This window comes from Schistocerca gregaria, chromosome X, assembly GCF_023897955.1.
Source record: "Schistocerca gregaria isolate iqSchGreg1 chromosome X, iqSchGreg1.2, whole genome shotgun sequence".
NCBI classification, from domain to species: domain Eukaryota; kingdom Metazoa; phylum Arthropoda; class Insecta; order Orthoptera; family Acrididae; genus Schistocerca; species Schistocerca gregaria.
The window spans coordinates 54,607,970-54,632,232 of NC_064931.1; the positions used below are offsets into that span (position 1 = coordinate 54,607,970).

General features: G+C 42.9%; 1 protein-coding gene across 1 annotated transcript in view; it reads right to left on the minus strand.

The window, feature by feature from the left end:
• LOC126298882 (histidine ammonia-lyase-like) overlaps window positions 1-17,585 on the minus strand; it is a 236,156-nt gene extending 218,571 nt beyond the window's left edge. The window contains 1 exon segment of the mRNA XM_049990415.1: window positions 17,477-17,585. Within this exon segment, the coding sequence (XP_049846372.1) occupies window positions 17,477-17,531 (55 nt within the window). The 5' untranslated portion in view covers window positions 17,532-17,585.
• Window positions 17,586-24,263: the final 6,678 nt, after the last annotated feature.

Genomic DNA, 24,263 nt, shown 5'->3' on the forward strand with positions numbered 1-24,263 from the left:
AACTATTTGCAGTGTCTCACAAACACCTATCACTATCTTATTTGTGACCTGAAGATCGATTTTACTCTTAACATGCGATGAGGAAATGGAGTAAATCGCATAAATCTTCGGAGTAATGTGTCATGATTCATCATACGTGAGATGGAGGTTCTCTGATGATCCAGAGGTTTACTGTTAACGATTGAAGTAGACAGTGCTCTAAGACCCACACAGAACAAGTGGTTGTATACGAGTCGAACGCCGGCTATGTCATGCGACTGATGCATCCGGACAGAACAGTGGAAAAAAATGGTCAAATGACCTGTGCCAACATATCCATCCCGCTCTAGAATGCATCATCAGCCTGCCATTAAATCGTATCTCGCTAAATCTCTATCTCAATAACCCACCCTGTCGACTTGCTGTTATCCTTTAATGCAGATGCAAGTAAGTTTAGAGGCAGATGGTTCTCTGTCTTCCTGAAAAGCGCCAAATACACTAGTCAAGTCGCGTGTATCACTATTACCTCAATAGACGTACAGTTGAATGCCGCCTCAACGGAAGGAAAAGTGACTGTTTCCCTGCTTTAGTTTGCTTCTATGTCTACGTTTTCCTGCATTCCTGTTGCTGTTGCATACTTACCCACATGCACAAATTGCTCTGCGCCAAGCAGAAGACACACAAGTGCTTCCTCAGTTTTACAACACGAAGCGTGAGGTTACATAGTGATCGCATGGGTGGAAGTGACATAAAAATTAACAGAATTGCGGAAAATAAGTATATATTGAGGAAAAATACGCTGAAATGCAAGGAAAAAACAAGAATGCTTTTATGATTAACTGCGCGAAATGGCTTTGTGGTTGGAGGCGCCATGTCATGGACTGTGCGGTCCCTCCCGCCGGAGAATGAGCCCACGCTCGGGCATTGGTGTGTGTGTTGTTCTTAGCATAAGTTAATTTAAGCAGTGTGCAAATCTAGGGACCGATGGCCTCAGCAGTTTGGTCCATTAGGAATTTACACGCATTTGAACATTTTTATAATTAATGGTGTTTTTGCATGAGTGCACAGGCATTTTAGTGGTGTGAACGTTTAACGTTTCTGAGACGTATATTGACAGCAGGACGAACATTTCACCACGAAGAATTAGCCGCGCTGGGCACGCGTGCACACTAGACACAGCTCACAAGTTCCGTTAGGATCGCAAGGAACAATGTACCCTGTGCTATTCTGAAACGATTTCCACAGCGTCTACGAGGGTAAGTCGCTCGGCAATTAATTGTATGCTGGACAGCAGGTGGAGATAGGAGGTTCATACACCAACAGCGGCGATCACACGCGTGCGCGGCGCACAGGATGAATTTGCACTTATTTACCTAGACAAATATGTGACCCCTGCGCTGGCTCGTGATGGCTGGCCCTGAGGGGCGCGTTGGGGTCTGCGATAGTAACGGTTGATGATAGTTGGGAGGCGTTACATGTACTGAGTGTTTGTGCACTGGATTATTTCCTGTGGTTTAAGTGCTGTGAGCGTTAGACATGCACTATGGTTTGATGATTTATTAGGTGTTTTGGTGTTTCATGCATTTGTGAAAGGGTGTGCAGGGCATGATTTCGAAAGTTGATGATTAGAAAGCGTGTTTGGGGAGTCTTTTAGATGGAGTTGACAAGCGCACGCCCTTGGAGCATTTGCGTTCTGCAAATATGTCTTAGCTCCCATCTGCTCACATCAGCAACGATGCCTAGGTGATCATGTATTTCGAGTGGAATTTGTCAGATGTCCTGTATGAAAGGGCTGCCACAGCATCATGCTTCCGGGCACCTGTGCATCACTTCACGAGGTTGCTGCTGCATCCCAAGTTCTGGGAGTGTGTGTGGTAGCCTCTTGTGTGGTCCAGTGGACAGGGGGGTGCGACGGGCGGTGCCTGCACGCGTTGTTTGTGAGCAGGTCTGTTGGTTTATGAGTTTGCACATCATTTAATAGTAGTTTGCATTTGTACCCTGTGTAGCGAAATTGTTTAAATAATTTACGAGTTGTTTGTAGTGCATCATTTAGGACAAGTTCACAGGTCTCTAGGCTGTGTGGCGTGACCCCAAGCATGTCAGTGTCATAAACATATTATCTCTGAAAACCGTCACTAAATAAATTGTTTGACAATAATTAAAGTACACTCCTTCCTTTCTCCAGCAGCCCAGCACGGGCTGAGTTATTTCCCCTCGAGACAGCCATCTTGGCTTACGTCACAGAACAGACGACAGCACTCTCTGGTGGTGGAACTGTATACTAGGTCAGTTGGACTCCGAACCCCATAGCGCCCACACTGGATGTTGGTAGTGCCTCAAATTGTTTGAATAAAGACTGCATGCAAAATAAAGACTTACGCCCATCACAGGCTGGGTCCTTTTCCCCGCCAATCCCTAGGAAGAAGTGGCAGTCACGTGGCTTAGATTAGAGGAAGTAGTTGAAGTGTCCTTCCTTCCTGCCGTGTACTTAGGTTAGTAGAAATAGAGCAAGTGGTGTTTCTGTATCCCTCCATTTTGCCACACCACCTTGGATTATGTAATGGGAGGTATGACAGTGCACTCTGGTGGCAGTACTGGTGACAAATCTACACACTGACATAATGGATGATGTCATCCCCGCCATCTTGGATACATGTGGCAACAATGCAGAGTACACCAGAAGCCGCTTTGTCCCAATACTGGCACATACTCCTCCACTTGGCAGTTGCCCCTCAGTGTGTTCCATGAGTGCACTTAAATGGAACCAGACTGACAGGCATTACCTAAGAAAGCCCGAAATGTCTCTGTGATTCGTTTTCATGCACACAGAGGGAACTGTTTCTGTACCCTGTTGGTTTACAAGGTACACAGTGTATCTGAAATTGAATCGTTGCGAGTAAGAGCGATGCATCTCCCTAATACAGGAAAGTGATCTACAAATCCCTTGAAACCTAGGAATACATGAAATGCGCCTCGCTTTCCACACCCACGTACTTTCCCCAACTCACATACTATATCAATTCAGCCATTTCCCACATCATACGCTATCCTTGACGTTTCCTTTGACCCAATACATTAATCAGAAAATTCAGTTCCAGCATCCAATATTCTACTCACTAATCCCCAATCCACTACGACCATATCACTCATTTTATGCATCTCCATGCCTTATCCATCTTCTCCCATCGGATAACCAGCGATAAGATCCGTCCCAAGATGTACTCTTCCTTCCATCCCTAGTCAACGGCACTCCACCTTGAGCCCTCCTCTTTGTCCTCCCTCCAGTTTCCTCCTTCCTTAATAGATGTTAGTTGCTTCCCACGATTCCACAGAGCCTAATTCTAGTATTCAACATTCCATAGTCATCATGAACTGTATCATGCACTATCAGCATCACCATTATACCATAGCCGCATTAACATTATCAGTGATTACATTTTAAATGACGTATAAAGTCACCTAAAAGTAATAAAAATGTTAAAATTTGTTCACCAGTGTATGTTTCTAAAAACAGAAAGCTTACATGTAAAACCTTTGGCTGAAGAACAGCATATCAGCTGCCAGCCCGCTCAACTCGTGAGGAATTGAAAAAAAAAAGACAATAAAGAAAAAGAAAAACTCGCGATTATTCCATCAGGGAGTTTACGCTCTACTGCACAGCTAAGAGTCGCCGGATGGATCTTGTCCAACAGGATATCACACAATCAGTTACCTTGCCAGCGTTCCTCATTTACATTTGCAAGTAGTTTCTTATGTAGCTTACGGCTGTTCGAAATATGAGCCTGTTTTCTCTGAAAGCGGCAGACGACTTGATTCTTGACTACGAGCGAAGTCCCCGAGTAGTAGCGACGAGCTGTACATAAGATTTTACCATAGCATCGTTGGGAAGTCGCGAAGCATTGTGGAATTCATTGTCATTGAATCAGTTCTGCAGCCATAATGTCACCAAAAATTCACATAATTCGTAGTAGTATCAGTTAATATTGGTTTTGATTCAGTAAAATGAATCTCGGAATTCTTTGTAAGTAACACACTAGCAGAGAATTAACTTACGTGGCATAGAAATAAGGTCGTATCTGACTGTATTCACGTATCGCCTCGTCTGGTAAACTGACCAAACAAGAAGTAGTTTTTAGATAATTTTTCGAATATATTAATCAAACGTAGATTTGGTCTTCATTTCTCACGTCAGATTCTCAATACTCAAACAGATAAATATGAAAACACGTTAGACAGGTACAATGTAGTTCCCAAACTGATTTTTAATATGATTGCTTCCACTTCTCCTCTTCCTCCTCACAAGCTTCTTGTTCAGAAACGTCGAAGCGACAAGCGACTGGAAGGATAAATAAGCACAGAAAAAATAAATGTGTAAGTTAGAATGAACAGTCAAGATAGCAATAATATTTGTTTATTAACCGGTTTCGGCGTATGTAAAAATTATGTTCAGAGTTTTTTGGCCCCCTACGGTTGGTACTGGCGGCTCCTCGCTTGGCTCGTGATAGGGGGTCAAAAATACTGAAGATCGTATCAGGTGGCTATTCTCCGTAAACTATGTTGTCTAAATTTTTGAAAAATAAATGTGCCAAGGTGAGGCGAACTTAAGGTCCTGTTGTAGTAGATATTTCAGAGGTGGTAAAATCAGAAGAACAAGAATGAGTATGCAGTCTTTACGTTTTGACAACAATGAACTTGTGACTGTTACGTGTCAATCGAGTAATATAGGGAGTGATTCTGAGCAATGAGAACAAACTGCGGAGGTCGATCCGTCATAGGGTAATGAACAAATACTGTCTACAGGGCGAAGTTGAACTCTAATGAATTTCGGAGGTTTTTAAGGAATATTTTGGCGTTAATATGTTATGGCAGCAGACGACCGACGCTATTGAGTTTGCTAGCAGCACGAAATCGTCTGCAGCGTCTCTCCTGTGCCCGTGACTGGACGACTGGAAAACATTGGGTTGGTCAGATAAGTCCCTATTTCAGTTTGTAAGCGCTGATGGTAGGGATCGAGTGTGGCGTAGACCCCACGAAGGTATGGGCCCAGGTTGTCAACAAGTCACTGTGCGAACTAGTGGTGGCAACATAATAATGTGGAATGTGTTTACAAGGAATAGACTAAGTATTTTGGTCCAGTTGAACCGAGCTTTAAATGGAAATGGCTATGTTCGGCTACCTGGAGACCATTCGCAGCGATTCCTAGACTTCACGTTCCCAAACAACGATGGAATCTTTATGGATGACGCTGTGCCATGTGACCAGGCCACAATTGTTCGTGATTAGTTCAAAGAACACTCTGGATAGCTCACCAGCAAATGATTTGGCCACCCAGATGCACAAGACTACATATGAATGGCGTCACAGACAGAGTGCATTCGTTAAGAGGGGAGGGTAAAGAGGTGGGGGCATATGTTCAAATGCACCAGCCTACATATGAATGAGGCCACAGACAGAGTGAATTCGTTGTTCTAGTGTCTCTTAATGTTCGATACCTCACACTTACCTCCACGAGTAGATACACAAGGCTCGAGACCCTACGATCGGACGGGCTTTGCAGCTGGACAGCCTAATCCGATCCATCGATTGTGGAAGACGAAAATTCTTTCACAATAGGGCGGTGTCTGCCACACTAGTTACCTTGCTGCCAAATACAGCGTGGTCATAGACTCTTGACTCATTTACAGTAAGTAATGAATACATTTACGTAATAATACTGAATGGCAGACAGACACATCAAAAGTGAACGTGTGGCGTGGATTTACAAAGGCCAGAATTGATGGAACTCTCCTTTTTTCCCCAGAATGGACGCTTACAGAAAACATTTACCTGCACGTGGAGCAGTTTCCGAACCGCGGGTTTCAGAAAGATGGTTCTGCTGACGTTGTTGTGTTCCAACAGGATGGAGCATCTCTTACTGCCCCCCCCCCCCCCACCCCCCACCCCCCCGTAGCTGAGTGTTCAACACGTGACTGCCCCATGCAGCGGGCCCGGGCTCAGATTCCGGCCGGGTCGGAGATTTTCTCCTCTCGGTGATTGGGACTGGGTGTGGTGTTGGTCTCATCATTATTTCATCGTCATTGACACGCAAGCCATCTATTGTGGCGTCAATTGCAAAGGCCTGCAACTCGGCGGCTGGTCTTCTCCAGGTGGGATTTCCGGCCATCATTTCATTTCACCCCTTACTTTGCCCTCATAGTAAGGGAGTACTTAAATCCTAAGATCTCTAATCCGGGATGCAGCGTCGACTGTTTCACCAGACGTGTTTCAGAATGTATTTAGATCTCCACTTCAACGGTGGAAGCTCTGCTTCGAAACTGACGGAGGCCATGTAGAAGCACAACGAAAATGTATACGTACACTGACGATAATCATACGTGCGTATTTTGTAAATACATCAGTTATTTCGTAGAAATGACCAGAGACTTTATTACCAACCTGACAAAGGCTGGGTCTTATGCAACTTCTAAGGGTAGAATACTCTGTAGAGGATGCTGCACAGTGTGAATAAATCATCTATAGTATGGGACGCCAACGGCCTTGCCGCAGTGGTAGCATCGGTTCCTGTCAGATCACCGAATTTAAGCGCTGTCGGGCTGGGCTAGCACTTCGGTGGGTGACAATCCGATCTGCCGAGCGCTGTTGGCAACCGGGGTGCACTCAGCCCTTGTGAGGCGAACTGAGGAGCTACTTGACTGAGGAGTAGCGGTTCCGGTCTCGGAAACTGACTTAGGGCCGGGAGAGCGGTGTGCTGACCACATGCCCCTCCATATCCGCATCCAGTGACGCCTGTGGGCTGAGGATGAAACGGCAGCCTGTCAGTACCGTATTGGGCCTCCATGGCCTGATCAAGGGAGTTCAGTAGTTACATAGCTAGTATAGGACCCTTGCAACTACAGACATACGTTCACTATACTTTATTTATCACTCTCCTTCGCAGGGATCGCCTGCCGCAAATTTCCCATTATTCGGAATCGTTATGTGCTGATGGGCCTGTTTTATCTGACAGAATTATTGAGCTATTGCCGTAATATAAGTAATGTTTAACTCCTGGGTACCCAAAGTAAACTTCTAACCTTATACATTTCTCAGACAGACACAGTTCAGTCACATAACTGTGACCACCTGTGAGAAGCCTGGATGACCGCCTTTTGCAGCGTGGACGACTGGACGTGCAGGAAGAGAGTCAGTGACGTTCTGGAAGGTACCGACAGGGATGTGAAGCCATGCCAACTCTAGTCGAGAGTCCACGGAGCGAACAGCCCGATCGTGTTGATCCCACAGACTGTCGATCGGGTTTTAATTCGAGGAGTTTGGTGGCCAGGGGAGTACGGTAAACTAATCCTGGTGCTTTTCGAACCGTGCACGTACATCGCGAGCTGTGTGACACGTTGCATTGTCCTGCTGATAGAAGTAAACTTCTAACATTATATATTTGGTGCATATACACTGTCCAGTTGGTGGATGCTATGGTGCTGAGAAAAAACAAACTGCATGTAGGGCTGAGCATGATCTACAAGGATACTTGTGTTGATTCGTTGTTACTTCCGGAAAAATATTCCCCAGACCATAATGCTTTCTCCTCTGGCCTGGACTCTGCTGACAATTGCTGCAGTGTGTGTACTTTCAGACGTTTCACGCCGTACGCGCCAACGGCCATCTGTTCGATGGAGCATAAAACGTGATTCATCTTAAAAAGCCACCTGTCATCACTCAATGGATGCCCAGTTGCGGTGTTGGCGAGCAAATTACAGCCTTTGTCGCTGATGAGCAGTAGTCAGCACGGGTGCATGAACCGGCCGCCTGCTGAAGCAGACCCACGCAGGAACGTTCGCTGAACGATCGTTGAGAACACGCTGTTGGTAGCCCTTTGGTTCATCTGGGCAGTCAGTTGCTCAACAGTTGCACGTCTACCCGCCGTTGTTCGCTCCTGTCATCTGTGGCCCGTGGTGTACCAAATTTGCCTCAGCACTGGTTTTAGATAGAGCAAGATTGTCATGCCTGGTGTTTTTTAAGCACAGCAGCTCGCAAACAACTTACAAACTTAGCCCTTTCGGAAATGGCGCTCTTGGCCTGAAAGCTAACGATCGTGCACTTCTGAACGTCAGATAAACCGCTCTCTTTCCACATTACGACAACGACTGCATTATTTTCCGCTTTATATATTCTCCACAGCTAGTGTTGCCAGCTGCCACCTGAAAGTGGTTACTGCACGTTGACGTCGAACATTAGTGTGACTGGACAGTATACACCTACGAGGGTCATTCAATAAGTAATGCCCCACATTTTTTAAAAAATCCATTAATATACATCGACAAACGCCCTTGTTGGTGCTTCACATTGGATGTTTGTTCTGTGAACCGGAGAAGTTTCGAACGGTTCTGGCAGATGGCGTCTACATACGACTCACGTTACAAGCAAGGCGCTGTTATTGAATTCTTGTGTGCAGAAAAAGAAACCGTGGTGAACATCCATAAAAGTTTGTGTACGATGCCACAGTTGATAGGAGTACAGTTGGGCGATGAGTAAAGAAAGTTACAGCCTCAGGAAATGCAAAAACAGAGCTCAATAATCGACCACGCTCGGGGCGTCCTGTCATCGTCACTGCTCCAGACATGCTGAATCGTGCGGATGCAATTATTCGTGCCGGATTGCACATCACAACTCGACAGTTGGCTCTCCAGTTGTCGGTCGGCATTGGAAATGGGTCTGCCATGATTGAGTCTCACGGACAACCCCCTTTGCTGGAATAGTCATGGTGACAGTCTTCTGGGATTATGATGGCGTCATTCTCGTAGATATGATGCCAAGATGATCAACCATCAATTTAGAGGCATACGTGAAGACTTTGAATAAACTCAAGAAACGTTTCCGACGTGTTCGATCGGACAAGAATCGAGCACAAATCTTGCTACAACACGATAATGCACGCCCACACACATCGCCAAACAGGATTGGACATCAGTGCCCCATCCACCTTACAGTCCAGATCTGGAACCGTCGGACTTCCAACTCTTTGGTCCGCTTAAAGATTCTCTACGAGGAACACACTTTGAAGATGACGAGAGGCTACGGCTACAGGACAAGAGCTTCTACCAGCAGGGAATACGTGATATTCCACAACGTCGGCGTACGGCCATAGAACGTGATGGAGACTACGTAGAAAAAGAGTACATCTACAACACATGTTGATGTATATTGTCATCAAATTCTGACTCTTAATAATAAATATGTACTGACAAAAAATGCGGGGCATTATTTATTGAACGACCCTCGTACATAGACTCCGTACGCCACAGTACAGTACATGAAGCAGAATACATCATATCAATGTTATTGATTTTCTTTGCTATTCGGGTCAGTATAGAATGACGAAAAATGTCTATCTATATGGCTCTGTACACGCCCCAGTCTCTCTGATCTTATTCTCATGCTGTCTACGGCGATGAACAATGGTGGACATTCTTCGTTGAATACAGGTTCACCAGATTTACACAACAGGGCTTCATGAGAAGTAAATCGTCTTTCTTCCAAGAATTCCCATCCAAGTTCCACGAGGATTTCTGTTATACTATCGTATGGGCTATACTGACTGCAGTGGGCTTCTATCGGCGTCTGTTATCATGCCTTTTTGAAGAGGACTCCAAACACTAGAACAATACTCTAGAATTGATCACACTAGTGTCATGTGATTTCCCAAAACCTATCGAAGGGTCATTTAGCTTCACAGTTTCCATACGCGTTACTGGATGGTCTTTGGCAAGCAGGTTTGACACGTGCTGCACCGTTTAAGGTTTTTCAGTCTTCCTTCTGCTATAGGTCAGCCTTCATGGTGACATGATTTTGTCACAAATTGATCCACGAATACCGCAAAAATAAGGTGTGGGAGTAGTAGTGACACGTGGGGTATATGAGACGGGTCGCAGCTCATGGACGCGTAACTTCTTCGGTGAGAACACTACCTCTGAGTAGAAGATTTATGTTGGAAACAACACCTAGGCCGTTTTCCCACATCTACAAAGATTGATAGCCCAGACAGGTACGCACGTTGATCCGCTTTCATGGAGTTTCGGAGGTGGTGTGGAAGGGCTGTTAGATAATAGTTATCCTTCGACCAGTGAGTCACACCTGTAGAGCTTATTAGATAAAGACTCTGGCTGCCAAATGCAGTTTAGTAAGGCAGACAGGTAGAAAGCTTAAATTTTTTGTAGACTTCATAAACCAAGTTATTTCACACAATTTATTAGGTATTTCTAACAGGGAAATAGAGAGTTTTGCGGAAGATTCTCTGAGAAAAACACAAAGGAATGGAAATATATCGTCTACAGCGAAGTCATTGAGACGGATGAGAAGATGTTTATTGATTAGACGTCAGGGTTAAAAGAGACGGAGAACAAGTTCAGAGGCACTAGGATGGCGATTAGGTTAGGAAACCACCCGAGCAAATGGCTGAAGTGCTTTAAGGAAATCACAGGAAATATGGATGGTCAGATGGGGCTTTGAACCTAGCTTATTCCGAATACCATTCCAAGGCTTACTGCAGACGGAGGACTAGCTTGAAGGAACAAGAAATACGTAGATTGGTTAAAATGGCTCTGAGCACTATGGGACTTAACATCTGTGGTCATCAGTCCCCTAGAACTTAGAACCACTTAAACCTAACTTACCTAAGGGCATCACACACATCCGTGCCCGAGGCAGGACTCGAACCTGCGACCGTAGCAGAGAAATACGTAGAGAATCTCCTTATGCAAATATCTACAGAATTAGTCTTAAATTATGTAGGGGAGCCCGTGGGAAACTCGAGTGACGCTGTCTGCACGTGGGTCTGAACCCTGAGCCTCCCCCACCGCAACCGACCGAAGCAGAGCAGCCCTTTAGACACTGGATTCGCATCCGTGAGGACGACGGTTCAAAACCTCGTGCGGTCGTTCAGATTTAATTTTCAGTGGCTTAAGGCATACGCCAGGGCGGTTCCATTGGAAGGGACACCGCTGACCGCCTTCCACATTCCGAGCATGTGCTTCGTCTCTGATACCCTCTCCGTCGACTGAACGGTAAAACCTAACCTTGATTATCCTGAATCCTAGTCAAATGCCTTAACCCCCGAATTGCCCGGCCAGTGTATAGGTCCTAGCTTCTATTTAAAAAATAATTTTTACTGAATCGTAGCACAAGTTGTACGGTAATTTCTCCGTGATCGTTTCCGACCCTTTGGCTATTGGAAAGTGTTCACAAACAACAAGAGCCTCTCTGTCGACTGGAATATCTGTTGCACTGTAACAGACAGAGGGGTTTCTTTTGTTCTGTTATGAACACTTGAAAATGAACTAAGGGCCGCAACCGGTCGTGGAGACATTTTGACGCATTCGGTGCTGTGACTCAATTATTAAAAAAATTGAAAAACGTGGTGAAATATTTTGTGAAATAATTTTTCTGAAAGTAAGAAATAAAATAGATTAGACAAACATTCGACATGCCTTTGGTGGATACTCGAAATCACCTACAGCAAATAAGACTGCATAGTCTACACAATCCACCAGGTGAATATGCTCCAGTACTCTTTGAAAGCCTAAGATTATCATTGAACTCTTAAATTCTCAATCGGCACCTCGTACGTGACTTCAAATTACATCCAAAGATGCGTAAAATGTTTCTCTGATATTTTATTTCTTACTTTTAAAAAAGTAATTTCACAAAAAATTTGACGGTTTTTTTTTCAAAATTATTATTACTTCAGTTTTTATATTAATCGTTAGATACCATACTAATGTGGCTTTTAATGCACTTTTCGAACAGCAGCAGCTTTTCGTGACACACATAATTTTCCCTCAAATCTCTATTTAAAGTTTTCCTTAATTACCATGATTACTTTCAAGCAATTAAAGCGGTTTTTGCAAAACTATGCATCACGTTGGGCAATTTGATACCCCATTTGTCTATTTCCCACTCTCTGTTTAGCACTGATTGCCGGCCGCGGTGGTCTCGCGGTTCTAGGCGCTCAGTCCGGAACCGCGCGACTGCTACGGTCGCAGGTTCGAATCCTGCCTCGGGCATGGATGTGTGTGATGTCCTTAGGTTCGTTAGGTTTAAGTAGTTCTAAGTCTAGGGGACTGATGACCACAGATGTTAAGTCCCATAGTGCTCTTTGCCATTTGAACCATTTTTTTTTTGCATTGAAAATTCGGGCTAAAATTCTTTGTGTGAGTTCTAGTGAGTCTTATTTTCTCTTCAGTCAAACATTTAACCAAAAACTGTTACTGACAGCTGTCATTATCGTATTTTTGTGGTTGAATCGTTGCTTCATTTTACTAATGTTTTGTTTCTAGAAGGAAGAAGTAAAAACAACATGATGTACGCTTTCAGAGAGAATCATCAGAGAAAGTCGGCTGAGGTAAGCAAAGATTTATCAGTGCCGACCTTCCCTGAAAGCGATATTAAGCACGCGCGATTACAGCAGATCGATGTTTTCTTCGCACTCTGTAATTTCCGCAGTGCTGCGAACAACTCTGTGTCGTGGCTACCGTAGACTTCTCACATGTTCCGGCACGTATGTTCCCTAACCAATAGATAGATGTCGGCTTGTCCAAATTCATTGTTGTAAAAACATTTTTGAGTATATGAGAGTATGCCAAACCTCTTGCTGGAGTGTTTTTATAAATGCATTCCTTTAAATATTCCAACGGCCTTGCCGTAGTGGCAGTCCCGATTCCCGTCAAATCCCCGAGGTTAAGCGCTGTCGTGATTGGCTGGGTCATCGTCCGGGTCTGCCGAGTGCCTTTGGCAAGTGGAGTGCACTCAGTTCTTGTGAGCCTCCGTATCCACATCCGGTGAGGATGACACGGTGGACCGGTCGGTACCTTTGGGCCTTCACGACCTGTTCGTACGGTGTTTGTTTTATTACTTTTAGTATATATATAAAATGTCCTTTTTTCATTTGGTGCAATTTTTCACGTCTTAATGTAAAGACATATTCCCTAAAGAAACTTATTTTTCTTACATAGCTTCACCACCTCTTACCTTATTATTTTCATTGTGAAATCTCACAAGCAAGTACACTTGATTGACAAATGTTGTATTGTGAAAGTGTGATTGCCTGTAATTTACCATTCGCTACATTTTACACCACAGTTTGACGAACAGAAAAGTATTTCTCCTTTCAGAAGACGTATAGATTCTGAATGAAGAAAATAGGACAGAGTTTTATGTGATATGCTGAACGTAATTAGTAGTTGATGATAATAAATCCATGTTTTTTCTTTGTGTCCACATCTGTAGGCTTGTTCATAGCTCAAGCCTTTCCTGTACCGCCGGCCGGAGTGGCCGAGCGGTTCTAGGCGCTACAGTCTGGAGCCGCGAACCCGCTACGGTTGTAGGTTCAAATCCTGCCTCGGGCACGGATGTGTGTGATCTCCTTAGGTTAGTTAGGTTAAAGTAGTTCTAAGTTCTAGGGGACTGATGACCTCAGAAGTTCAGTCCCATAGCGCTCAGAGCCCTTTGAACACTTTCCTGTACCAAAGTAATTAATTACTCGAATTATGTGGTTCCAGATACATTTTAAACCCTTAAACATTTATGATGCATACATACAGATTGAAGCGATGAATTAAAATTTGTACCGAGGCCTGGATTCGAATCCACATCTCCTTCTCACTAGGCAGTTGCGCTAACCACTACGATACCCTGGAAAAGTGGCTTTACGTAACTGCACGGACGATCCTAGCATACCTCCCTCCTCAGTCCAAATTCCTGTTCACACCTCAGCTCCCTAAACTCGAGTAGCCATGGAGAGGCTCTCCAACTTTGTTGGTATAACATTTCAGCATCGAATAAAACAGGGGATCCTGCCTGAAAGCCAGGTGTGGGTGCTTTAATCAAATGATGTTTGGAGACTTGAAAAGGTCTCTGGAACCATATAGTTTCACTTGATTTAAGCACCTGTGCCTGCGTTTCAGGCAGGATCTCCTTTTTCGTTCGATGCTTGGGTGTTATTTCAGTTAAGTTGGAGAATCACTCCAAGGATGTTCGAGTTTAAGGGGAATACCAAGTGGGCTGACGTATTTGGATTAAGGAGGGAGGCGTGCGAGGGTAGTCCATGCCAATGTGCCAGGGTGTCGTACTGGATAGTACATCTACCCAGTGAGCAGGAGATCCGGGTTGGGATCCTGGTCTCGGAACAAACTTTCAATCGTCGCTTCAGTCTGCATATTTGCATAATTTCTGTGTTTCAATTTCAGCATCCATTTTCTCACAAAAGCGCCATGCACACAATAACGAACACAAGTAGTAGGGCCACGAGTCATTCAATAAGACCGTTACTGCCTCACAGGGGCCCCTATAGCCAGAATGGCGGTCCGTGTGGTAATACATGGCGACAGACAGCAAGTCGGACCACCGTTTTAACTTAGCTTTCACCTCTCAACGCGCGAGGAGTCGCCAGAAGCAACACGTGGTTCGGATTCCACGTTAAACTGTAGGTACCCTTTCAGCAGTTGGATAACTGGGGTAGGATAGGGACACGCAAATCGTCGAAGTGGCGTTCAGTTGAAAGACTTGCACTCTCGAGCCACACGAAATTATTGGTTCAAATGGCTCTGAGCGCCATGGGACTTAACTTCTGAGGTCATCAGTCCCCTAGAACTTAGCACTACTTAAACCTAACTAACCAAAGGACACCACACACATCCATGCCCGTGGCAGGATTCGAACCTGCGGTCGTAGCGGTCGCGCGGTTCCAGACTGTAGCGCCTAGAGCCGCTCAGCCACTCCGGGCGGCACACGAAATTATTATTATTATTATTGTTATTATTATTATTACTATTATTATTATATAAGGGACAGACAAATGTAAACGAGACAGATGGAAATAAAGGAAGTAAACTGTTCATTATTTAAAAATCAATCGCTTCAACTGTTAATACAAGAGCAATTAAAAAAGTAACAGCAAACTATCAGTATTAAATTCAGTTTACACGTCAGGCATTTGGAATTCCCGTGATGTGAAGATGCATGTTTTGAGAAAGTTATGGAATATGCCGACAGATGATATGACAAGCTGAATAGGGAAGGCAGTTGAAACAAAATGGTCACGTCCCAAAGCCGTGTGCACCGTAGAAGGACAGCGAGCAGTAATACGACTTTTGTGATCGGAGGGCGTAAGACGTTAAGAGATCCATAAAAGGTGTAAAGGCAGAGAGATAGATGTACAGTAATGAGAGAAGAGTGTATGAGTGGGTAGTGGATGCACGTCTGTCACAGAAGAGCAGGGGCGTACTTGGCGACAATGTGGGACGCGTTGACGCCACGATTCGTGAGAACCGGCTTATTTCTGCAAAAACTTTAGCTGGGGAACTGAGTATCAGTGTCGGATCCATTCGTACCATCTTTAGTGTACACGATGGGTGCCTAGGATACTCACTGGTGAACACAAAATGATGCTGTTCAGGCTGGCGTGATATGACGCTGAAGGACACGACTTTCTACCACGTATCCTCACAGGAGTGCATCACTATGAACCAGACACCAAAAGAGAGTCTTCGGAATGGTGACACACATCTTCTCCAGCCAAGAAGAAATTCAAGTCTCAGCACTCTGCCGGAAAGGTCCTTTTCACGCTGTTCTGGGGTACGAATGAGCGCATTTAGGAGCACTTTCAGCAAGGGGTGAAAGAGTGATCAGTGCCCGGTACGGCGCCATGTTGGAGAATGATCTGAAGCCAGCAATACAGGCCGTCGCAGAATACTTCTGTGGATTTCAAGTCGTACTGTATCCCCCATAGAGCCCTGATCTCGCTCCTTCAGATTACCATGTCTTTGAACCGCAGAAGGACGCTCTCAGAAGACGACGATTTGAAATTGATGATGAGGTTAAAGAAGCGGCGCGCTCGTGGTTGCTGGCGCAACCGAAAACCTTTTATTCAAATGCAATAGAAAAATTGGTGCAACAGTATGAGAAGTGTATTGAAAAGGAGGGTGGTTAGGTTGAAAACTAACATCTTGTTTGTACCTGTAATTGAAGTATATGCTTCGCAAAAAATAGTTTTTCTTTACTTTCCATATTTTTGGAGTCCTGAAGGAAGACATTCGTGGCCGTCGATTACCATCTGATGAAGAGGTGCACGACTGGACACAATAATGGTCCCGTAAACCGCAAACATTTTTTCAAGACGGCAGTGACCGTCTTGCATTGCAGTGGGATCGATGTATTAACAGTTACGGCGATTACTTTTGAAATAACAAACAGTTTACTTACTTTTTCTCCATGTGTCTCATTTTCAATGGTTATGTGGTCCGGGCACGTTAACTCCAATATAGTATTTTCAAGTGGGGACAAGTCCATCATGTGGGTTCTACGGATCCGCCGGCGGCTTCTGTAGCTTGTAGCTGATGGGAATGACGAGTTTCAGGCCGACAGGCGTTGTAATGCTGTTAGTTAATGTTTCCTGCACTTGTCTGTACCTCTCGTCAGCTGAGATAATGAATTCACGACCAGTTATAAAGTTTTAAATTGTTTACGCTGATAGGAAAACAAATTATGGCAGTTTTTAATCGTGGGGATAAATTGTTTTGGATCTTGTTCTCGATTTGCTCGGATAGAGTTATTGCATTTACGTCGACAACTGGCACAGTATTTCAAGCTGAGCTGACAAAGTAAAGAGTTAGAGGACCAATGTTTTCGGCACAATGCGGCGAAACAGAAGTGAGTTCCCTGGTTTTATGAGAAATGACTGACTGAAGATGGGCGCATAGGAACAAGCAGTTGTTCATCAGAAGGAAGGACAAAAGAAACGTCATGACTGCCAACATATTCCATGACGATAAAGAATTAAATTTATATAATGGGAGGCGTGAATAGGAGCAATTCTCTGTCACAAAGCTACGAAATGGACAGGAGCAAAACGAAAAAAAAAAATAACAGGATGATTTTTCACCATTCATTTGAACGGCGCTTGCTTCAATGCCTGCGTTCTGCACAAAAAATAAAATAAAATAAAATAAAATAAATATAAATAGAATGGCGAAAACATCAGATTGGAATTCGTGATTAGTCTAGGGTATAGTTGGCCTTATCCTCTTGGCAACAAATGTCATCGAGTGGACATCCAGCTCTAACACCAAAGCGAATCGTCTTACAGCCAGGCAGTTTCCAGAATTTGTATCAAGCGCAAAGAAGAAAAGACCAGCAACGCGCTATGCAGCACGCACGAGAAGAGGCCTTGGAAAAGAGACATCTTACTGGTGAGCAGAATGTGAAGTTCCTCTCTGTGCGGCGCCATATTTTAAAATTTTCCATGCGGAAATGAGCTGTACGTATGTGAAAATAAAATTTCATTCTCATTTTTAATATATTCTATTCGAGCCTAAACGACTGTAGTTTTCGTATGTAAACTAAAATCAAGCTTAATTTTGAATGAACGATCAAACCACGCGACATCGAACGCTGAAGTGGTTGATATTGTAAGCCGGTGACTTGTACAGTAGCCTTCTCACCCAGGACTCACCGTCTTTGCAGGGCACCTGCAACCACTCGCCACAAACGCGCGCAGAGATCTTCATGCTGAGGCGCTTCACAACACACTGCACACCAGTCGTGCTCCACGCCAGCCAGCGCCTTTCGCCAGAACCACTCCTTCAGCCTTGGTTAAAGAATTTATAGTGCAGACTCGTACTAGTAAACAACGCATAAATTAAAGTCGAAAGCGCTGCAAATAAATAGACAGCGCCCCTCTCTCGTAAAGAAGGACTTTTATTTCGGCCTTGAGACCACTGCCACCTTTGGCCATGTTTTCCCGGTTATTCCAGTCCCACTCGAGTTTCAGAGGGGAACGTAACAGAAAAATAAGAGTACGCGTTACGACATATGCTGATCAGCCTGTTCGGAGCATAATCTCATTAACGTCGACAGGGTTAAATTGGTGGCTGGTCCGAATGTACTAGGAGGCTGAGTTGTCGCTAGGCTGATTGATTCGCTCCGATCCACTGGACTGTATAGTTTCCTAATACGATCACGATTTAACGATTTCAATGCTAAGATCAGTACAAGTGGCTACAACGAGTTTTATGCTACTGATTAGATACCAGGCAATGCATAAATGACTAGGATGACAGAACTCTTTGTGAGCTCCGGTTTTAAGAATTCAGTAAGATGTGAATGCTACAATCAAAACCTTTTTTCTTTTTGCCTAGCGTTTATCCCGTCTAGTACGAGGCCCGTTTTCTTTCAGAATTTGGCAAACTTTATTTCATTATTCAACTTTCTGGCTGACGCCACAGTTGCCAAGATAACCTACTGGAGGAAAGTCGTGTGAGCTTTGTTCTGCGCGTTATCGTATTTTAACTGTTTTCTGCATCACTTTCTGTAAGGCGGAATTTAGCGCCAGCGCAGCCTTTGCCTAGGCGAGTGTGGGAAACCCCCTTAAACCAAACCTCCCAGTGCCAATAGTTAGCGCGCTGTTCGAGGAAATCTTACAATGAGTACCTGTAACCATCTACAATTGGCCGTCGTAAAGTTTTAAACGCCATCTGGAAAGTAATTATTTAAATCATACTGCCCTTATACATCCCCGTATAGATTTCTAACCCCATACGGAGAATCCTGAAAATTTGTGATAGTGAATTTTAATAGATAGAAATACTTGTAAGATTTAAAACAAAACTGCAATAGCTAACAGTAAGGAGGTGAATTACTCATACACCAATTACGTATGACATGGGCCCCATGTTTTTCGTTTTAATTATTACAAGTATTTTCATAGATATTAAAAATTCACAATCACGTATTTTCAGGACTCTCTGTATGGGGCTAAGAATCTGTATAGGACTAGGAGAAATTTTTTGTAGGTCTACTTTTTAATCCAATTTAAAATTGTGGTATACTGACAAGTGATTTTTATTTAATTATTTTCTGCTATTTGGCCATGTGCCTGTGATTGCTTTCAAACGATTTCAAACATTTTGATGAGACTCAACAGAGACATGTGATAACAGGTTTCTCTTCACTTGAGTAAAGCAATATATTCTTTCCTCCAACGTAGATCTCACGAAAAGACCAAGAAGGGAAAATTAGAGGGATTCGAGCTAGCACGGAGGCTTACCATCAATCGTTCTTCCCGCGAGCCACTCGCAACTGGAGCAGGAAAATGGTAATGACACACAAAGTACCCTTCGCCACACACTAGACAATAAATATATTTAATATTCTAATGTCCTCCAGTTCTGAGCTATGTTGAAAATTTTTAGGTCACTAATTCATCGAGAAATGACAGTAGTAAACAAAGTACACACTGCTACACACCAGGCAAGAAAAGGAGTTAATATTGCGTTGTCATCCAGTTCTGAGGTTTGTTGAAAGTTTCACGCCTCTAGCTCATCGTGGTGACGGTTTAATATCAATTGCAAAATATATACCGAATAGCCGAACAGACAAACAGACAGACGAGAAAGCGATCTGATAAAAACGTGTTAAAATAAAGTCAGTTTTGAAAACAATTTATTTTACCACACACGCGATTTCAATAATAAATTTGCGGTTGGCTGTCACCATGCATCTTAAATCATAAGACGGATACACAGTGGTTGTCAATAAATATTATTTTCTCCGTGGTTAAGGTAAACTAATGAACCGAAGATGGCCAGCGACAGCCGACATGTTTGATCGCCGAAATATTGTGCCTGTTGGACACTACAGACCGGCAGTACACCCGTGGATATTTTGATTATCAAATACGCCGGGAGAAACTCAAGAATCACATGGTAATTTATTATTGAAATTTCGTATGAACCACAGTAGGACCTCGCTAATCTGTCCCATATGGGATCGAGAGCATGGTCAGAACGTAAAACAAATCAGTTTATCAGAGATACATTTTTATTGACCTGTAACGTCACAAGAGAGTATGGAACCGCTTTAATTTTCATCTGGAAATACTCTTTGACATTCTGTTCCTCGTTAAAACAGTACAAAACGAAAACTGCGATGCACAAAAAAAAAAAAAAAAATACACGAAAGTGTAATATACAATAGAGCTTGTACTGTATAATACGTTTGTATCGTACGGCAAGAGTTGTTACTGCGATTGAAAGTTTAACAACTGTACCTACCTTATTATAGGACAGCATTGACACACAACTGAGTCATTTTGTGTACTGTTCTCGTAGGGAGCTTTTGGTAGTTTAAATCAGACTCGTGAATGTCATCCTTGACCAGGGAACGGATTAAGCTCTTTAACTAGGTTTTCAATTTTAGTAAAAATCAGTGCCTTTTCTTTCATGATTGGTCCAGGTGAGGAGTTCTTTTCCTTATGTTCTGCTCACACCACACCCAAAAAGCATTGTCTAGAATTTCACTTTTAGCGCTCTTCAAAGTTTGCACATTTTCAGTTCTCTCTTATTGTCAATTGTGATTGTGTAACTTTCATGAGTTTTTCTAATTTTTGTCCAGTCTTTAATAGTATCTGTTACGCCTACCACTTGCAATGTTTTGAAGAGACTCGCATCTCTCTAATCTCAAAAGTTGTTTCAGTTTTCCCGCTAAAGACAGCGCCATACTTTTACGTTTGGTTGATGCCATAATTTAGTTTTAGACACTTTAAATTGTAAGAAAAGTACTGTAACTAATTTAGAAAATAAATGTCTACGCAAACTAACACTTATTGATCGAGTTAGAAACAAGTTATTTAATTGAAAAACTGACCTAATTACCGCACTTATCATCGGTCAACTGCCTGCTGATCCATATCGCAGGCGATGAGTCCAGTGGCTGCTCCTGAGTATACATCTGAGAGTCCACAATTTCAGATAAATTTGAAAGTGTGAAGCTGATAGCATCTGCTGGACAACAGTTATGCTTATCAACAAGTTTATTCAACTCTAGCCACTTCCAATAACAATAATATTAATAATAATAATAATAACAGCAATAATAATAAGATGCATTACTTATCTGACAGATGAAAGAATTGTTTTTGTCGAATTTGGTTGTTTTGTACAAAATTAAGTACAGTTTAGGGTAATAACGAAAAAATGTGTAAGCTTTCGCATCTCTCCGTTTCGCTTTTTTGTGTAAGTGGGAGTTTTCGTGCTTTTCCATTTTTTTTTTCGGGCAGATGTACAAGATCCCTAACAGATGTTTTAGCTCTCGATTTTACTTCCAGGCTGAAAATCAGATATTCTTACGTTAAATCCACACAACAAATTGTTATAACTGTACACTTCCCTAGTTAAATGTTCGCTTTTAGTCACGCTTATTTCGTTGCATCAGTCTTTCAGTCAAAGGATCTCTTCTTGGAGGCCCTAGTTCCTTTGCGGCTAACTTTTCCTGATTATTTACTTTTATGTTCTCAGAATGAGATTTTCACTCGGCAGCGGAGTGTGCTCTCAAATGAAACTTCTGGCAGATTAAAGCTGTGTACTGGACCGAGACTCGAACTCGGCTCCTTTGCCTTTGGCGGGCAAGTGTTCTACCGGCTGAGCTACCCAAGCACGACTCACGACGCGTCCTCACAGCTTCACTTTTCTATTAGCATTTAAAATAGATTCAATATGATTCATGTTTACACTGCACACGAAAGCCTATTCCCGCACAATAAACAACCAGCTCTAAACACAAAACTGCCGTTTATAGAAATGATTAAACTCGAGTAGTAACGTCTACCGACATGGTCACTTGACTGGAATACAAATGAGGCGCTGAGATCCATAAGGGCCTAAAGCACACAAGCACACCGTCGTCGATCCCACATTTAAGTGAGTATCAGAGAAATCAGTGATACAGCCTTACATGAATGTTCGTTTATACAACACAGATAAACCTGCCTCAGCATAAGATCAACAGATTTCAGAAGCATGAAGAAATGCTACAGTCTCACAATCGACGATGATGTGCTTTAGGCCCTTATGATTCTCAGCTCTTCAAATAGTTTACTGTACGATAAAATTCAAAACTTAATGTCCTATAAGTTATTCATAAACCCACAAAATAGGTTTTTCTGTCAGTATAACACACTGACGACCGATATAATTATGCTATACAGGGTGCCAAATATTTTAATATGTTATTGTACAAGTAAAAGTAAAGAAAAAAGATCCGCAAATGTTTAGTTATGGAGTTACGGATAATAAAAATTTTACCTGAAATTTAGCAACTTCGCTAATATGAAACCATCGCAAAACTGTACGAGGTTAAAGTAAATCACGATTTCCATTTATTTTGTTGTTATTGATCTGGTGAATTTAACAAAACATGTCCCAAGCATGTATCTGCAGTAGTTTTCCAGAACATCCAGAGAGGCAAAGATTATTATACAAGTAAATTTGTTCACTTACGATTAAGAATGCAGAAACGTTTATGTGATTGTTGGCAACCGTTAGTGAGTTGTTTCAGCCATTTCTTAACCTTGAAACGAGTTAGTTTTCTGTATTGTTCAGCAAAAGAACATAATAACAACAGTGTATTTATGTGAAACTGTTGTAGTTTGTAGATTATTTGTGAAATAGGGATAGCATTAATAAAAGCAGATTATCTGACACATTCATAGAGTTTCAGTTAACGTTATTATCACCATTTTTCCAAAATTAAATTTTGTACAACTTCTGTTGAAACCTTTGTTCAATTGTCTGGAATTCAAAAACCAAATTGTCCCATGTAGTTAATAAATTAAAATTTTTGCGAAATTGCGTCTTCGCTTCTTTGGATATTCTGGAAAACTACTGCAGCTACACGTCTGGGTCAAGTTTTATTTTCGTCTCGCCTGTTTTTGGAATGGGGGACTGATGACCTTAGCTGTTTAGTCCCCCTTAAACATCCCAACAACCACCACCACCAAGTTTTATTAGATTCATCAGATCAATAACAACAAAATAAATGGAAATCGTGCTTTACTTTAACCTCATACAGTTTCGCGTTGGATTCATATTAGCGAAGTTGCTAAATTTCAGACAAAGTCTTTTATTCGCCGTAACTCCGTAACTAGACATTTGCTGGCGTATGTTTATATGAACTTTTTCTTTAGTTTTATTTGTAGAATAACATATTAAAATATTTGCATATCTTAGTGAATCACCCTGTATTGTGAGTTAACTGTCATATCTGAGGAGTGTGCTTGCTTATCTTAGTGAATCACCCTGTATTGTGAGTTAACTGTCATATCTGAGGAGTGTGCTATCATCTAGCCGGATTTATGAATGAGTGAATGGGGATAAGAGTTTGTTGCAGTGTGCTACCATCTGGTGCCACTGACGTAAACTTGGAGTGAGCGATGATTGCAGCTGCGCACAACGTGAATTGTGCACGTTATTTATCAAATCCATATGCATGTAGCCCGTACGGCAATTACAGAGCCCCAGTTACACATGCGAAAAAAACTCCCTAAAACGTGCTCAGCTGAAGATGTGCTCGTGACCCTGATGCCAAGTTTCACAGAGGTTCTACTGTATTTTCAAAAAAAGGGATTTGAACAGTTATTTACATCTCCAGTAAGACAGAAATATAGTTCTTTCGAGAATAAAGCTATGTAATAAATTTATTGCTTACAGATATAATTATGTCTGCAGTGCTGGTATACATAAAAGTTCCTCGTGCCACAGTACTGTAGCACATCGCTAGAGGAGCTAAAACAAAATGGCGCAGACCATTGATAAGGAGGAGTATCGCGTTGCATTTGGTTTCAGGCATTTCAAGGGGAAAAGCGCTGCAAGACCCCACACTGAGTTGATGGAAGTGTATGTTAGCAATGCACTATCGTGTGATGCAGTGGTCATGTGGCAACAACGCTTCCAGTGTGGTCAAAGAAGTCTGAATAACAAAGAACGAAGCAGCACACCATCTCTCAGTGAAGAACCAGGATTCACAAGAAAAGTGTAGGCGCTGGTTGCTGAAGACTGGCGTATCACAGACGATGTGGTAGTGGAAAAAGTGAAAATCAGTCGTGGATCGGTTTTAAATGTCTTGTACAACATTTTGAAAACGACAAAACTGACGCACAGTGGATTATGCGACTACTCACACCCATTCAAAAAGAAAGCCGAACTGAGGAAGCAGCGAAAATGTGGCATGTGATGAGCCCAATCCATATGACTTCTTTTGCCTCTTGTCATAACGGACAACCACTGCTCGCATCACTATGACCTCAAGACCAACAAGCAAAACAACAGCGGTAGCAAGTGGGATCATCGAGCCTGAAAACGACAAACACCCAGCCCTCATCGAGCAATGTGATGCTTCATGGGGCAGAGTACAGAAATCTCATACTCAGGTTGCCGAAGGCTGTTAATATGAAGTGTCACGGGAAG